General features: G+C 43.2%; 2 protein-coding genes across 3 annotated transcripts in view; one reads left to right on the forward strand and one right to left on the reverse strand.

The window, feature by feature from the left end:
* The window catches only part of bcl11aa (BCL11 transcription factor A a), a 45,842-nt gene extending 41,249 nt beyond the window's left edge, over positions 1-4,593 (reverse strand). Inside the window, exons 1-2 of one of the 2 annotated variants that reach the window (XM_072391491.1) lie at positions 4,247-4,593; positions 30-479 (exon numbers count right to left, since the gene is read on the reverse strand). In XM_072391491.1, the coding sequence (XP_072247592.1) occupies positions 30-479; positions 4,247-4,301 (505 nt within the window). In that variant the 5' untranslated portion in view covers positions 4,302-4,593. Of the gene's footprint in view, positions 1-29; positions 483-4,246 lie in introns of both variants that reach the window. The other variant, XM_072391490.1, reaches the window with a different exon arrangement.
* The window catches only part of LOC140313410 (uncharacterized), a 435,793-nt gene that overhangs the window by 239,148 nt on the left and 181,303 nt on the right, over positions 1-15,342 (forward strand). The gene's annotated exons all lie outside the window — the stretch shown is intronic.

The following is a 15,342-nucleotide window of genomic DNA, read 5'->3' on the forward strand; positions in this document are numbered from 1 at the left end:
GCAAAAGTGATGCATGTTGGCTTGTTTACCTGGGAGAGGCTCCTGTTTGGGGCAAATCCCTCGAGGTGATGAGAACCGGTCATCATCTTCTTCAGCCAGTGTAGCCTGGACGCCCACTTCAACTGGCCTCCGGCTGCGCATAGAGCCCAGAGCGGGTGAGGGGGTGAGGGCCAAACCGGGGGAGGGAGAGGGGGGCTTGTCCAACCCTCTGCCCACAGCAAGACAGGGCGGCCCATGGCATCGCTTCCTTTTGTGCTCAATAAAGAGCAAGATGTCCGCCAAGGGGAAGGTGGCCTGGCACTGACCGCAGGTCAGGAGGTCCTGCTCAAGAGAGGGGTGAGCGTTGTGACCCAGTCTGGCCAGCCGGCCCACGGTCGAGCCTGGGTGGTGCCCATTCAGACTGCGGCTCTCTTCCGAATGGTCCAAGCAGCGCTCCGACAGCTCCTCCAACGAAACAACAGCCGTGGAGAGGGGCTCTGCTGCTGGGGAGGCAGACAGGGGAAGAAGCAGGGAGAAATATGGAGAGGAAGAGGGGGTGGGAGGAAAGAGAAAGAGTGAGCAAAAAAAGAGGAGATTTGAAGGTGAGACTGGCTCTCATCAAAAAAGCAACATTAACATCAACATTTCTATTTTAATTTTTCTCTCTTGTAATTCCAGCCCATTGATACAACTATTTCAAGTGAATAGATGACAGGGAAGAAAACCTTTCTCCTGCTCTCACAGTGAGGATCAGTCAGAGAGACGAAGCTAAATAAATGCCTGACATGTGGTTATGCACAATAAAGGGCTGGGAAAATGTTCCTTGTAATGATAGAAATTCATGTAATGCAGGAAAAATGATTACAATGCAAGATGATCTGGATCACACATCATAGAAATAAATAGTGAGAAATAATATCCTGAATAGCAGCAAAGCTCCAATCAGATTCCCTAAAGATAACAATTCCAGAGCCAATGACAGAGGAAGCTTGGAAAATTATGGTTAAACACAGCATTAAAAAAAACTAAATATGTGCATGAGTTTTTCTTGCCTGTCCTTGTTTGTACACGCTCTGAGTCTGTAATCAGCACAGGGGAAAACTGTCACAAACATGTCCAATACATGGGCCATGGAAGAGGAGGACAGGCAACACGAATGGAGTGTGTCTGCGAGAAGAAGAACTCTTTCCTTAGCCTTGATTACATGTACCTGACTTCTAGTTCTCAGATATCAGTCTTTTGTACAGCATGAAATAACCTCAAAAAATATATGTTTAACCTGATTTCTAACCCTTCCGTGGCAGGATTAAGTCCTGAATATTTTTTTTAAGAAGTCTTTTGTCGGGTCCAGACTGCAGTGGAGGGAGAGGAGAGTCGTCGGGTGAATTAGGGGAGCAAAACGGGAGGACATAATTCCCTGTCCCTCTTTTAAAGAAAATCTTCCAGTCCAAGGTGAAGAGTCTGACTCTGTGCTAGCCGCCTAATGCATGATAACCTTCTTTACTCATCCACCAATTTCACATTTTAATGAACTTAAGACCACTGAGAATCAAAAAATAGATTTTAATTTTCACTGTCTGGGTGATTGGTACAGATTTTGTCTGATAACAGGGGTGGGATAGAGCTCCTGTGCATGGATGTGTAACTGAAGTGTGTGTGGGACTACGTGCGAGTGTGTGTGAGAGAGAAAGAGAGAGCAAGACAGACAGATGTGGGTGTGAATGTGGATGTGGACTATATCCCCTCAAGGAAATTTCAATGGCGCAATCCTGTGCGACTTATGTGCACAAACTGGGACATGAAGATAACACAGTGAATTCCCTTCATGCGCCAACACCACGGTCACTGTCCCATCAAATTTCCAGATGCACGCGCACCCTTCCTCCTCATCATCCTCTTTCAAACTTCCTCCTCTTTGATTAAACTTCAGGTCAATACAATGCAAATTACAAAACAATTTCCGGGGTCCCAAATTCACTAGGATTTTGTTGGATTTGTTGGAGCATGTGGACAGGAGGGTAAACACCTAAATAAGATTTAGGAACACGTTTACTTCACGCAATTGAGTGTAATTTCAAAGCTGTGAAATATGCCGTGTGCTCATCAATGAGGACGACGAGCTGTCCACTAAAATCAGGCATTACACATGTATTACACTAATACTTTCCTCTCCAAAGAATGGTAATAATACTAAAACAAAAGTATGAATGTTTTTTCCCAAGTAGATAACATTGTACTAAATGGTATCATTACAATTTCTGATAAATGTAGAAAAGAGGCAGTAAAACTAGAACATTCAAATGTTAGAAAATTGGCTCTCTACCCTTGAAAACAAACTATTTGAAAAAAATATTTCCATTTTGGTAAAATATGGGAATTTCTGGGTGTTTTTTTTAATCTGAAGAAACGTCCAGCTGTAACTTTGAAAACCCTGTTGACTCTCATTACAAGGTACTGTTTAAAGTCACTCTGACTGTGCTGTTTAAAAAAAGAAAGCACTGGAATTTTTCTCCTGTAAATATAGAGACGTTTGAAAAATAGGAACTGAAAACGCAGGTGCATAAAAAACAAGAACTGATCAAGGGCAGGGGTTTGCTTCAGATGCCGAAATCTGAGCTCTATTAGCAACAAATGTGACTGTCTGTATATGTATTTTAAAAAGTGTACTTCTGTGAGTGGTGTGTGGGTTTCACAGGGTAAAGGACTCGGGCTTAATATCAGGGCTTTATATCCTGACAGCAGCCTGTATGTATGTAAAAATGTGAAGGTCCGAAAGGAGGGAAAGTAGGTTTGGGGTGATGAAGAAGAATGGTAGATGGAGATTCGGGGAGACTGGGGGTTGTTCCCCCCCCCCCCCCCCTCTCTCTCTCTCGTTCCTTCACCATGTCGTGTACAGTCTCCCTTTATTCTAAGCAGATCACCAAATAGCAGCCCGTGTAGATAGGGTTGGTGGAGAAACTCATCAGGTTCAAGTTTAGAGCTGGATTTTCTGATCGTGCTCTGCCTCCTAGCGACGAAAGAAAGCCATGGTGACTGCGTTGTCACCAAAAAGAGCACACGCACACACACGTATACATGTACGCGCAGTCGTTCTCTCACTCCAAACCAAATACAGGCGACAGCCTGTCAACATACCGAAACATAAATAAGCACCGATGCGTAAAGATGCTCAAATATCTTCCTGTTTCACGTTTGCGGCCGCTCGGGAGCCCCTGCGAGGAGGCATAGAGTGCTGTACATAGTCCGGTGATGGACGCTACTTAAGTAGTTGTCCTGCAGTTTCCAAACACACGCACATACTCTTTTGTCACATGTCACATTTGTGTAAAGTGACATTTCTGTCCAAATAAAGATTTATTGATGAATGAAAGTCATGCGTAAAGTTGGATTCTGTTGAATCAACTAAACATTTTTGGAATCCTGTCACTTTCTCACTGCATCTGTACATGTCAGTTGACTCACATTTAAGTCTTAACTGTACACGAAGACCCGGAATCTTTACTTTTTTTAATGTTTGTTTGTTTCGTCCAAGTTTTACTTTGTGTGGAAATCATTTGCAAAAAACTGAATTTAATCTGTTGTCTGTGTATTACTTGTCTCTACCTCTGCAGATGCTGTCTATTTAAAAAATAGAGCCTCTCGTCTAACTAACCAACAGCTTTTACACACCAGCAGAAGCTATGTGAATTTAAAAAGTGTGTAACAATAAGTCGTTCTGTGTTACTGCTCTGCTGCTGATAAACGGAGGCAGTCAGAAACAGTCAGACACCAGATTATCTCCCTCGATCCAAAAATCCACCTCCAAGTTTTTTTTTTCTGATAAAAATCCAAAAATAGAAGAATTCCAGCAGATGATAAAGAGAGCTCTGCTGGCAGCGATATATTCCGGTGTGATTTCTCAACGAACCTCAGCGAAGAGGACGCGATCTGCGCGCTTCCACTGACCGGAGCGACAAGGGGCATCGCATCCACAGCGAGTGCATTTAGCAGCACATTCACGCCGTGTAGCCCAAAAGTTCTAACGGGTGCGGAGCCAAACACAAAACTTTTTCTCTCTTTCATGCTTTGGGGGAATTTCCGAGCGGCTTTTGCGCACGAAGGTGTCGGACTTTAAAAAACAAGCTGTTGAAGTCCAGTTGACCGCGGGTCCCAGCGGTGCGTCCGGTGACCACCAGCCCCTGCTTTGCTGCCTTTACCCCCTTTGCTGAATGAACTGAAAAGGAACCAGAAATTACATTCTTTCTATCTTTTTTTTAGGTCTACTTACGCGAAAAATCCCGTTTGCTTAAGTGCTGGGGTTTGCCTTGCTTGCGGCGAGACATGGTGGCTGTCGGCTGCTGTGTTCAGCGCTGATCACATCGGGGAGAGCCGGGGTTAAAGAGGAGACTCCGGTGGGGCAAAAATTATCTTCATCCAATGCCTTTGACATCCACAAGAGGGGAAAAAAATGAAATAAATCAGAAATAATATAAAGATAGCGCGGAGGCGAAGATGGATCGCGGGATCGCCGTCATGGCTTTTTTGAGAAAGGAGAGCAGAGAAAAAAGAGAGAGAGTGAGAGAGAGGTGGATGGAGAGAGAGAAGGGGAGAGAGATGGAAAAAATGGCAAAAGCCCCCCCCCCCCCCCCCCCCCCCTCACCCCCCTCTTAGCTGTGCAAGTTCAAGTGCACGGACGTGACGTTCCCGGCGAACTTGAACGTCAGTCGATGGACGGACACCCGACATACAAAAACATGGGCAGGGCCGAGGCACCCGAGTGGGAGTGGGAGGAGGGACGGACGGGACGCGCAATAACAACACCAATGCACGGTCATTAGAAAGAGGGGGGAGAAGGAGGAGAGAGGGAGGGAGGAGGAGGGAGGGAGTGAGGAGGGCTGGACATGAGAAATAGACCCGGTGGAAGCCAATGGACACAGAGATCAGGGGGGCCGGACAAGAGGCACTTGGAGGGAGGAGTGTGTGTGCGTGTGTGTGTGAGAGAGAGAGAGCGCAAGTGAGACGGAGAGAAGAGAAGCAGAGATGTCTAATGAAAGCAATATGCAGAGAGAAAGAAAGGTGGACGCAAAACAGGGCAAGTGAAGCCGCGGACAGGAGCTCACTGCTGCATGCACACACATCGGGGGAGGAGTGTGTGTGTGTGCGCGCCCGCGCGAGTGTGTGTGAACAAAGTCTGTCGTGTGTTATGTGGTGGCCGCTTTTCTGGTCCGAGAAGAAAGGGCAAAGCTGGCCACAAACTCATCAGAACGCGCGCGTGTCCTTAAATCGCGTGCACATAAAACAGAAAGGAGGCGAGACATGAACAAGTGTTAAAATTACGAGGGACGGCTATTCGGTTGCAGCGAACAGGACAAACAGGTTGAACAACCAACAAAAATATAGACACAGGATATAATCTGGGTGGCTTTACCGTTGACAAAGTGTGCTGTGTTACTGCTGCTCACAAATAATAATCACATCCAGGCCGCACACAACTCAACATGACATTCCAAATATGAAGAGACTGTTCTCTCACCAAGCATTCACATTCTCACAATAGATGATCAGTTCTGATCATATGCTACGATATGATGCATGATTATCTATATTATGATGACTTGCACCTTTTACAGAAACAGTTAGACACGTTGATCTTGTCAGAAAAAATGGACCTTACTCCATTCAAAGGCGACGAGTTTATTCTGTCTTACGGGAAAGGGGTACTGTTTGATTATTTCCTATTTTGTTGTAAGAAAATGGACGAATTCGTGGCTGATATTGAAGTCTGGGTCATGTCTTTCTTTGCCAGTGCCACAAACTTAAATTCAATCCTTTTATACTGGGGGTATAGTATGCTACTGTATTTTTTACTGTACGCCTTTACTTCTGAGAGAGTGTCTGCATATTTAAGGGGAAGCAGTTGAGATAGAACACCATAGGGTCCAACCCCCACCCCCCCGTACCTCTCCCCATCCATTTATCTAGGCTATCTGTTTCTCCATTCCCGTGCTTCAAATCCAAACTGCATCCCCGTGCAGACCGTGGGAGTGCGAGCGGGCCCATAAGCGCCCCGTGTAATAACTTTCAGATGTGCCTCAGGTTCGAGTTGCATACCGTACAGGGGAGGGTGTGTTGGCGGTCGCGTTGGGGGTGGAGATGAGGAGAAGGAGGAGGAAGAAGAAAAAGAAGAAGAGGAGGGGGAAGAGTCTGTAAACACTGTTGTAATAAAGGGGGTTTGGTAATATAAGACGCAGGGCTTTAAACGGTAAAGGAGCAACGCAGCACGAGCAGTTTTTAAATGTCGTATCAACTGACGACGGTCCGAATCAGGAACGAGAGAGCCACAGACGGAATAGGACGAATAAGAAAGAAGTGATGGTCAAGGAACAGAGAGATTCGCCTGGTGCGACGGTACCGGCAGCTCGTGCAGCGGCAACTCCGGTGAGGGAGCCCCGTGAAGGAGCAGCTGCGGCGGCGACTCTGGTGGGTGCCTCGGAGTACTGGAGCTTCGACAACTGACCAAAGAGGACGCACACTTAATACAGAAGGGAGGGGGGAGGTTGTAGGAGGGAGGCAAGACAGAAAAAAGGAGGAGAAAGGGGTGCTAAGAGAGACAGAGAGAGAGAGCCGGAGGAGGAGGTGGTTTAACGTCAAGGGGGAAAAATGCATGACCAGTGAGTGAAATATGTTTGCAGGTTGCAACTCGCCGCATGGCTTATCAGAGGGACCGGTGTATGGCTCGCGCGCGTGTGGCGCGTGCATGACGATTATCCCACGTGTGGGGCGATTATTCCGGCTGTAACCGTGTGTGGAAGTTCCGGCTGATTTAAAGCTTGCGGGGCAGATGTGTGTGATTTAAGGTTTATAATGGGACTCTGATCAAAAAGTGTGCAAAGTGTTTGCCCCAACTTAATCATAAATTGGAATATTCGTAATATTTTATTCATTTGATTAATTTAAAGTCAAATCCAAAAAGATAAACGAAATTTAATACGTCTATAAAATATTATTATAAATTATATTAGCATCATTATTATTATCTTAGAAGCGATACACTTTATATTTACCTGCAAACAAGAATTCCACTTACTGCAAGACATAAGTTTACATAGGACTACTATAAATGTTTTAAAACGTAGTGAACAGGAAGCGTTTGAGCATGTCTTTGGACCACTTTGATGCTGACAAAGTGGTGCAAACGCCGCGGGGAGATGAGCGTTACGTCGACGTTTAGTGGTGATATTCTGTGTTCGTCTCGTTTAGTCACTTTTGAGATTGAGTAAAGAGAAGATTCTGCTTGTGCAGTTTTCCTGAGGTGAATGTTAACCCCTCAATCTCAATTATTTCAATCTCAAGTACAAACGCCATTTTCAAAAAACTCCTACAGAGGAGATGATGGGATTTCAGCCTTCTCTCAAGGGGCATCGAGTGTACTGGGTGGCCTGTTGCCGTGTGGATGGCGACATCCAACCAACCTGATCCAGTTACAGAAGTAACCGATGGCACAGGGTGATGTTTGGAGGTGCGCACGACTTGTACATGGTTGGTATGTATTATCTGATATCATGAAAAGATTAAGGCCTCTCCGCACAAACTAGCGCAGAAACGTATTGTAAACTCCGTGTTATAAGGTGGGAGAATATGTGGAAAACCCCTTGCTGGTCTCAAATCGGTCTGAGTCAACCCCGCTGGTACCCACATTTTAAAGGGGCCCTCGCTTTTAAAGCCTCAGTTCGCACTTCGCACATCCGAGAGCACAAACCTTGACCTCTCCCTATACTCCTCTCCATCTGTCGACAACAAAGAATGCTTTTTCCTTTTTCCCTTCTTCCCATCTCCGCCTCCTCCTCTTCCTCCCTCCTCCACCTCCTTTAACACAGGCATATTCACACATTCATACACACACTCCATGTCAAGACGGGACATTGATCAAAGCCCGCAGAGCTGCTCGGACTCGGAGAGCGCGCAGGGGAATCTCTGTATGGAAATGGAAACGCGTCGCCCGTTTCTGTCATAAATCAGTCAGGCTGCGTACTTACTGCTGCTGAGGTGCAGCAGCGCTCTGTATGCCTGACAGAAGCAGCTCCTCGGTGCATGCTTGTTTGTGTGCGTACATGTCTGCTGTATATCTTATGGCTATGGCGTCTCATGATCCTTTATTTGAATTTTAAAAATATAGAAGGAGCGTTTAGGAACAGTTTCACAGGCCACGCTCAGTTGTGCGCATGGAGGTTAAAAGTGATACCGCAGTATATTTTCTGCTCCATATGTAGGCCACGCAGCCGTCTTAAACTTTAAACTTCTCCCTGTTCAGCACTTTTATACGCTTGTTAAGGCGGCTCCAACTCCATCAGCCTACATATTAAGAGCATATATGCACAGAGAATGAATGGACAGAGCAATACTTTGATGATGCTCCATAAAACGGTGAGAGGGAGAACTTAGGTTTTGAGAGGAACCGGAGTGGCGCTGCTACAGGGCATCGGAGCGGCGGTGGTCGCATGCCCGCTTTCCGCTGTACGCACCACAGCTCCGGGGAAATTGGGGGACTAGGGGCGCATTTCAATATATGCAAATGAATGGGGGGGGTGGGGGTCTGAGTTAAATCAGATCCACACACAGTACTCCCTCTTTATTCCACGCTTTTCTACATATATTATTTTCTCCTTCTCAGCCGCTGCTTTTGTTGCTTTTGTCATTATTCCCCAAAGCCGCGCGTAAAGGCACGCCGTACTGACACGACCGGCGTAAGACACAAAGCCATAAATATAAAGTTACCTCAGACACGTTGTGCAGGTGATAGACTCGGCCTAACAGTTATATTTTGGCAAATTAAATGGTCTGGTCTCCAGTTTGTAATCAACAGAAGCCCATCATCCAAAATAATTTGCGCAGGCATCTGTCTACTGAGTTGCTTATATTTAGAAACAAAGCAACGTTCAAAATGATTTCCAGAGCTTTTACACCGCTGAACCCACCTGAACCAAACTTAATATTACTTTCATGCGATTTATTCAGCATTGACCCAGTAAATTTACCGTCAATTGCTTTGAAGTTCAACTTAAAAGTTCGGTTTACTTTTTTCAGTAGCACTTTTTTTCTATTCCTATAACGTTTTATATTAATTAATATTTTTGTGGCTATGTGACAAAAATGACTCCGTAATGAATGTACAGGGCTGGAATATATAATACTATCCAAAGATGTATTGTGTGCTTTTTGTTTCAGGTTTTCGTGTGTTTATTTCCACAGGGAATTAGGTTGAAATCCTACATCATTTTCGTCTCTTGCTTTTTTGTGGAGGAATTTCAGGCAATGGATGTACAAGCACAACGCCCCCCCCCCCCCCCCCCCCACCCCCCCACATACACGCACACACACACACACACACATTCACTTCATCACCTTTCTATCCAAAAAGCTGTACAATTTCGAGAACAGCCTGGATTTTTCTTTTTCAGAAAGCGCCATTATCGCATCTGGGGATGTGCGCACACGCCGCCGCGTCGGCCCAGTGGTATTAGATGAAATCGGGCTGGATTACACGGTTATAGAGCAAATTATTGGACACCCCCCCCCCCCCCCCCCCCCCCCTTACATGCTTCCACGCTTCTCTCCCCCTTCTTTCTTTTTTTGATGTGTGGAACTGATGGACGGGTGCCTTTAAGTCAGAGGAACAAGGAGCAATCCAACTTAGTGTGACCAGACTTATACTCATTATGCGAGCATTATTGATGTGTACATCCCAATGGAACGAGGGCTCTGTTAAGTTGTTGTTAATTTTACATTAAACGGATGCTTATCAAGATAAACGGCGGGAGGAGAAAGATGCCCTTGGGACAACCGGATATGTTTCTGTCTCAGACCATCATCAGAATTTGTAAAATAAAGATAATTGAATAGGATGTGTGGCGGTGGCTGCATGGGTGGCGATGTCTTAAATGCATCACCGTTTTAGACTTCTGATGTTTAAAGGTGACTGAAACGATCCAGAATTATGTAAAGTGGGGCTACAATAAATGTATGTTGAAAAAGGATTCTAAAATTCGCGACTTTAAACTAAGTATGGACCAAAACTCCAACAAACTATGATTGTAGGTCAGGTTAATTACAGTCCAATAGATTCACATCGACACTCACCTTCTCCTGCTTGGTTGAACATTAGGAGGTGTAAATGTTTAAATTGATCCAACTGATCCAATTAGGCCCATCACATTTGACAAAACAAACAAAGCCCACCACTGAAACCTAAAGCGCTACTGAATCCAGATGAGATAACTCGTGACTCTCCAAACATGGACTTCAGCCCCCCCTTGTGTCCAAATAGAGTCACTGTAAAGAAGGGAGGAAAATGTGAACCCCCCCAAACTGCAACATTCATAGAGGCCCTGAACAGTCAAACCCAGCCACGGGCGGATAACTAAAACTAATTATTAGATTTGCAATTTATAATTTGAATGGGTTGGCCGAACCCACGTAGTTAGATAGAAGCTGCACTGAGTGAAATTGAGAATAAGAGCAACATAATCAATTTGAAATGTATTGAAATGTGAGCAGGATTAACAACGGATGAAAACATATGTTTGAATTATTTTCCTTGACTGACTATTTATTCAAAATAAGACAAAGTTGAGATGATAATGAAATGCAAAATCTTCAACTACCCACCCTCTCCTCCACCCCTGACGGAATTTCATGAGACAAAAATAATTCATATCAAAGTGTTGTATTATTCTTCATGTGCCACAGACGGTAATACAGTCTGCGATTTGTTCGTCAATTTGTACAAAAATATGTAAAACTATGGCGTAATAATTCCATTATTATTATTATTATTATTATTATTATTATTATTATTATTATTATTATTATTATTATTATTATTATTATTATTATCATTATTATTATTATTATTATTATTATTATTATTATTATTATTATTATTAATATTATTATTATTATTATTATCACGAATATTTTCGTTGTTATTGGTCCTATTATCATTACTTTTTTGCTAAGCCTAATAAATTAGTCTCCTACAACCAGGCCCATAACAGTTGACACTATCCATTATATCCACTATATGAGAAGCTAATATTAAACATTGTCCGCCTGGTTGAGCGCAAGGATTATTAATCCAACAGAATAATTCTCAAGCAGTCATCAGAGTCTGTAAATGAAGTTGGATCCAGTAAATCTTCGCTCAGCTGAGGAGGGAAATCTGAGCGGGTCGCTCCTCAGAGAGCTTAGTGATAAATCACGTCTTTTAATGAATATCAATAGAAAAAAAAGATTGTGTGGGGCTGGGGGGTAAAGCACGCAGGAGCCCGGCTATGTAATTAGATTAAGCTGCGCGAGGGGCGGCGCGGGCCGGGCGGGTGGTGCACGCGGACGGGGAATACTGCGGTAATGACTGCTATCAAGACAGCGACTTTCTAATGGGCTCTGAAGCGCTGCCACGCAGCCAAACCCTTTCAGACCATTAACACCAGAGGGGAGGTGGGGGTGGTTTATAACAAATCCAATCTGACATGACACCCTTCTGTTTCAGCCTGCTTGTTAACAGCGGCAGCACGTCACCACCATCCAGCTTCGAGCACACCGACGTCTCACGGCAGCTGACTACAAAACTTGCGTGTTCGCAGTCTGCGCTTCCGAGGACAAAGTGCAACACATGACAACATACTATTATCATTAAGTGCTCAATTATGGGCCTACTTTATGCTATTGTTCTATTAGACATGAGCAGAATTGGCTACTCACTCTTGTGCCTTCCGCTGATTGAAACTAAAATTACGCATATAGCTGCTTTCCGTCATTAAGCGGCTAACAGACACATGCCTTCAGGAGGTTACCGCAGTAATTTACGGTGCTTTAGATTGGCGCATTACTGCAGCAACGCGTAAACTAATAATCAATTCACACCTGAGCAACTAGTGCGCATCCATTGCTGATAGGAACGAGTACATTTAAAGTAAAGTCATAAAATGTTTCAAGGGAAAAAAAACACACATGAGCAAAATACAATGGCAAAATAAGTTAAAAGAAACTCTAGGTTGATAAAGATGAGACAGTTTAGTGTAGAAGTCCCAGAGAGAGTCATTTCAACTGTCCAGATTAATGGACTGCAGGGAGTGTTTGATGCACGCTGATGTTTGACAGCGGGTAAAACCTCGGAACTGGTTTGGAAAATCCACAGGAACGCAGAATGGACGTCGCGTTATATCTCTTGTTTTAGTCTGTTTAAACTGAAGATGGACTTTGATGGAAATGATACACTTCACTGCACATGTTGGTAATGAACAGCACCGTGAAGTGCAATGAGCTCACTTTGACATCGTGCTCAGAACTTAATGTAATAAAAGAACACAAGAATCAATCAAACTGGAAGGGAAGGCTGCTTAGGATAAATAAATCTACCAAAGATAAGGTCAAGCATCTTGAAATAACGTGTGGTTGAATTAGATTTTTTCTTCTTCTTCTTCTTTTGAACGTATTATGGAGCAGTAGTAGTTTCAAAAAGCTTTTTGGAAAATCTGCACGAGCACTTTTCGAGTCAATGTAAAATAAACCGAAAACAGCGATGTCTCTAATTTCATGCTACAATTTATTTTTAGGCTGGTTTGGATGAATTCTGCTACATTCCAATGGCAGGTCACAGTTGTCCGTGCCTTGGCTTTCGTGACTTTGTCAGCCAAACAAAGTAAAATGATTTGAAATCGCCCTAAACTGCATCATCTCGGGCATCCAGTGCGATAACTGAGCGGCAATCCACATAAAGATGTAAACAACAGTATGCGGATTATCATATGACGAGGTTAATTTTTCATCAAAAGATTCTTGTTGGCCTAATTATCATCTACAAATTCACTCTCAGGGAGAGGCAGAGTGAAGTAGTTAGCAGCTATTTTCTAACATCTTAATTAATGTCTCGGAGCAATGGGAGATGTCTCTACTCCAACTGAAGCAGAGAAGTATATATATTTCTTGTTCTTTTGTGTGTGTGTGTGTGTGTGGGGGGGGGGGGGGTGTCACTCTTTTAAATTGTTTACTATATTAATTGTTCATATTGTTATCATTAAAATACTTTTTATAAATGTGTTCACACAAGAAAAGGTGAATATAAGTGAACGAGATTCCACCGCTTTGGGGAGCTAATTCTGTTCGGGCAGCTCGCCACAGCAGGGCAGTAAAGAGTAAAGAATATTTCACGTTAGATTGCAGAACAAATAGCTTTGGAAGGCGGTGCCGTGAACGTGACCATTTGTCTCTTGCAGATATCTGTATTACATACCCTATGTCTTTTGCAATGCTCTATGCATCTAATCTGTAGGAATCTAAGTGTTATATATTTTATGGGTTCACCCTTGAAGACAATAAAGCTGACATTCACCTTTGACTGTGTGTTTTTTATATTTCAATAAGTGATACAAGTTGATGATAGTTCGATCGGCACATGTTACAGGGCAGACTCTCGTTTTTTAAAAAAAATTCGTCTTAAAAGTATACTCACATGCCCAAATTAAAAGAGTTATGTTACCACAATTGTTTGACTTGTTTAAGGTGGCCACTGAATTCTACCAGCTTTAAAAAGATTCACCTCCTTAGTGTCTTTTCCAATGTTGTTACCTTACATCTATACATGTTTTTGTTCTATGTGATGGGCCTACACAAAATATTACAACATCTACTGAAAGTAAAATTGAGTAAAAGTGTAGCTAAAAGTTCTACAAAAGCAAGAATTAAAACACAAGGTTTATGTACTGCATGTACACTCCTTCGGTTAAGACCCAATATTGCTAATACAATCCCAAGTCACATAATTAGTTCAGTTAAGCACACCTGTAAAAAGTGTGACGTGATTTCAGTTAAAAATTACACCTTTTTGTAAAGGCCCTGGAGTCTACCGATGGTCTTTATGGGACAATAGCCACGAAAAAAAGAAAGGGGAAAAAAAGGAAGTATAAGGCACCAGGGAGACTTCCCAAACATGTGGAAGATGGTCTGATGATTAAAAATGCAACTTTTTGACCATCAAGGAAAAAACTGTGTGCTTCACAATCAGCACCTGTCACCACCCCAAGAACATCATCCCCACAGTGAAGCATAGTGCAGCACCATGCTGTGTGGATGTCTGGCAAAGCAGGGCCGTGGAAACTGGTCAGAATTGACAGAATGATGGATGGTGCTAAATATAGGCAAGTACTAGTAGAAAACCTGTTTCAGTCTTCCAGAGAATTGACAGCAATGATACTGCTAAAGCAGCATTTGAGTGCTTTGAGGGGACAAGGGACACATAGTTATGACCTCAGTCTGATTGAAAACTTGACTTAAAGATGGCTGTACTGTATACCAGCAGAACACACCCAGCTTGAATGAGCTGGAGCAGGGGCAGTGACACATATCCAAAGAGACTTGTAGCTATGTTTCCCAATAACATTTTTGCTGGGGGAGGGGCTTCTCTCAATCTAAAAAAGTTTGCACCTTTAAAGTTCAGGGCAACTTGTGTTGAAATATACAAACCTAACAAAACTCCATTATAATTCCAGGTTGTAAGACAACAAAAAACAAAAGTGCCACAAGGGCTGAGTACTTTTGCGAGGCACATTGAGATCTGAATATGTATACTAAGGGTTCAAAATGTCAAAAAAGGCAGTATTCCAGCACTGCAGTGTGAGAGATCTGTAAGGGTGATAACAGCATGTGCTTTCAGCATCGGTTGTTCAGTGTGAGAAATGTATGAAAACCACGAAACAAAACATTCACAGGCTGACATTGCCTCATCTTTTGAATGAGCAGCATTCAAAGACCAAAATATGTCGAGTTCACGATTACAGAAGACTTTTAAACCACCAAATCTTCACACTGATAGCTCGGTTCTTCTTCCAGGACTTCTGGTTCCAGACTTTCAGATGAAGTTTCTTATGTCCTGAGCTGATGAAGCCAAAATTTTTGGGCTTGACAAAGCAATGTGTCACTTGAGTTTTCCTCGCTTTCTGTTCCGATTTGTGGCGAGGCAGCAACAGAAGGAGCGAATAGGACTACAAGACTCAGAACCATCTAAAACGATTAAGAATTCATCCATCCATTCTTTTTATACCTGCTCGATCCAATTCAGGGTAGCCAATCTATCACAGGGCCAATTGAGAAGTCACGTTAAGCAAATATAGTGTGAAAAAGAAAATCATTAACTCAAATATATGATGATTTTTTTCATTTTAACCTTATGGATCTTTTTAAAATCTCCTAGAACCTTGAACACAACTTGCTCGATGTACTCTCAGCTATTGGCTTTAGAAAATAAATTAATACTAAGAGTGGATATTTGTATGAGACAAATAACACGAAACCCAATCAATTTACACTGAATTTAGATTTCAAGGTGTT

Source organism: Leuresthes tenuis, unplaced genomic scaffold, assembly GCF_036924035.1.
Source record: "Leuresthes tenuis unplaced genomic scaffold, fLeuTen1.0.hap1 SCAF_8, whole genome shotgun sequence".
NCBI classification, from domain to species: domain Eukaryota; kingdom Metazoa; phylum Chordata; class Actinopteri; order Atheriniformes; family Atherinopsidae; genus Leuresthes; species Leuresthes tenuis.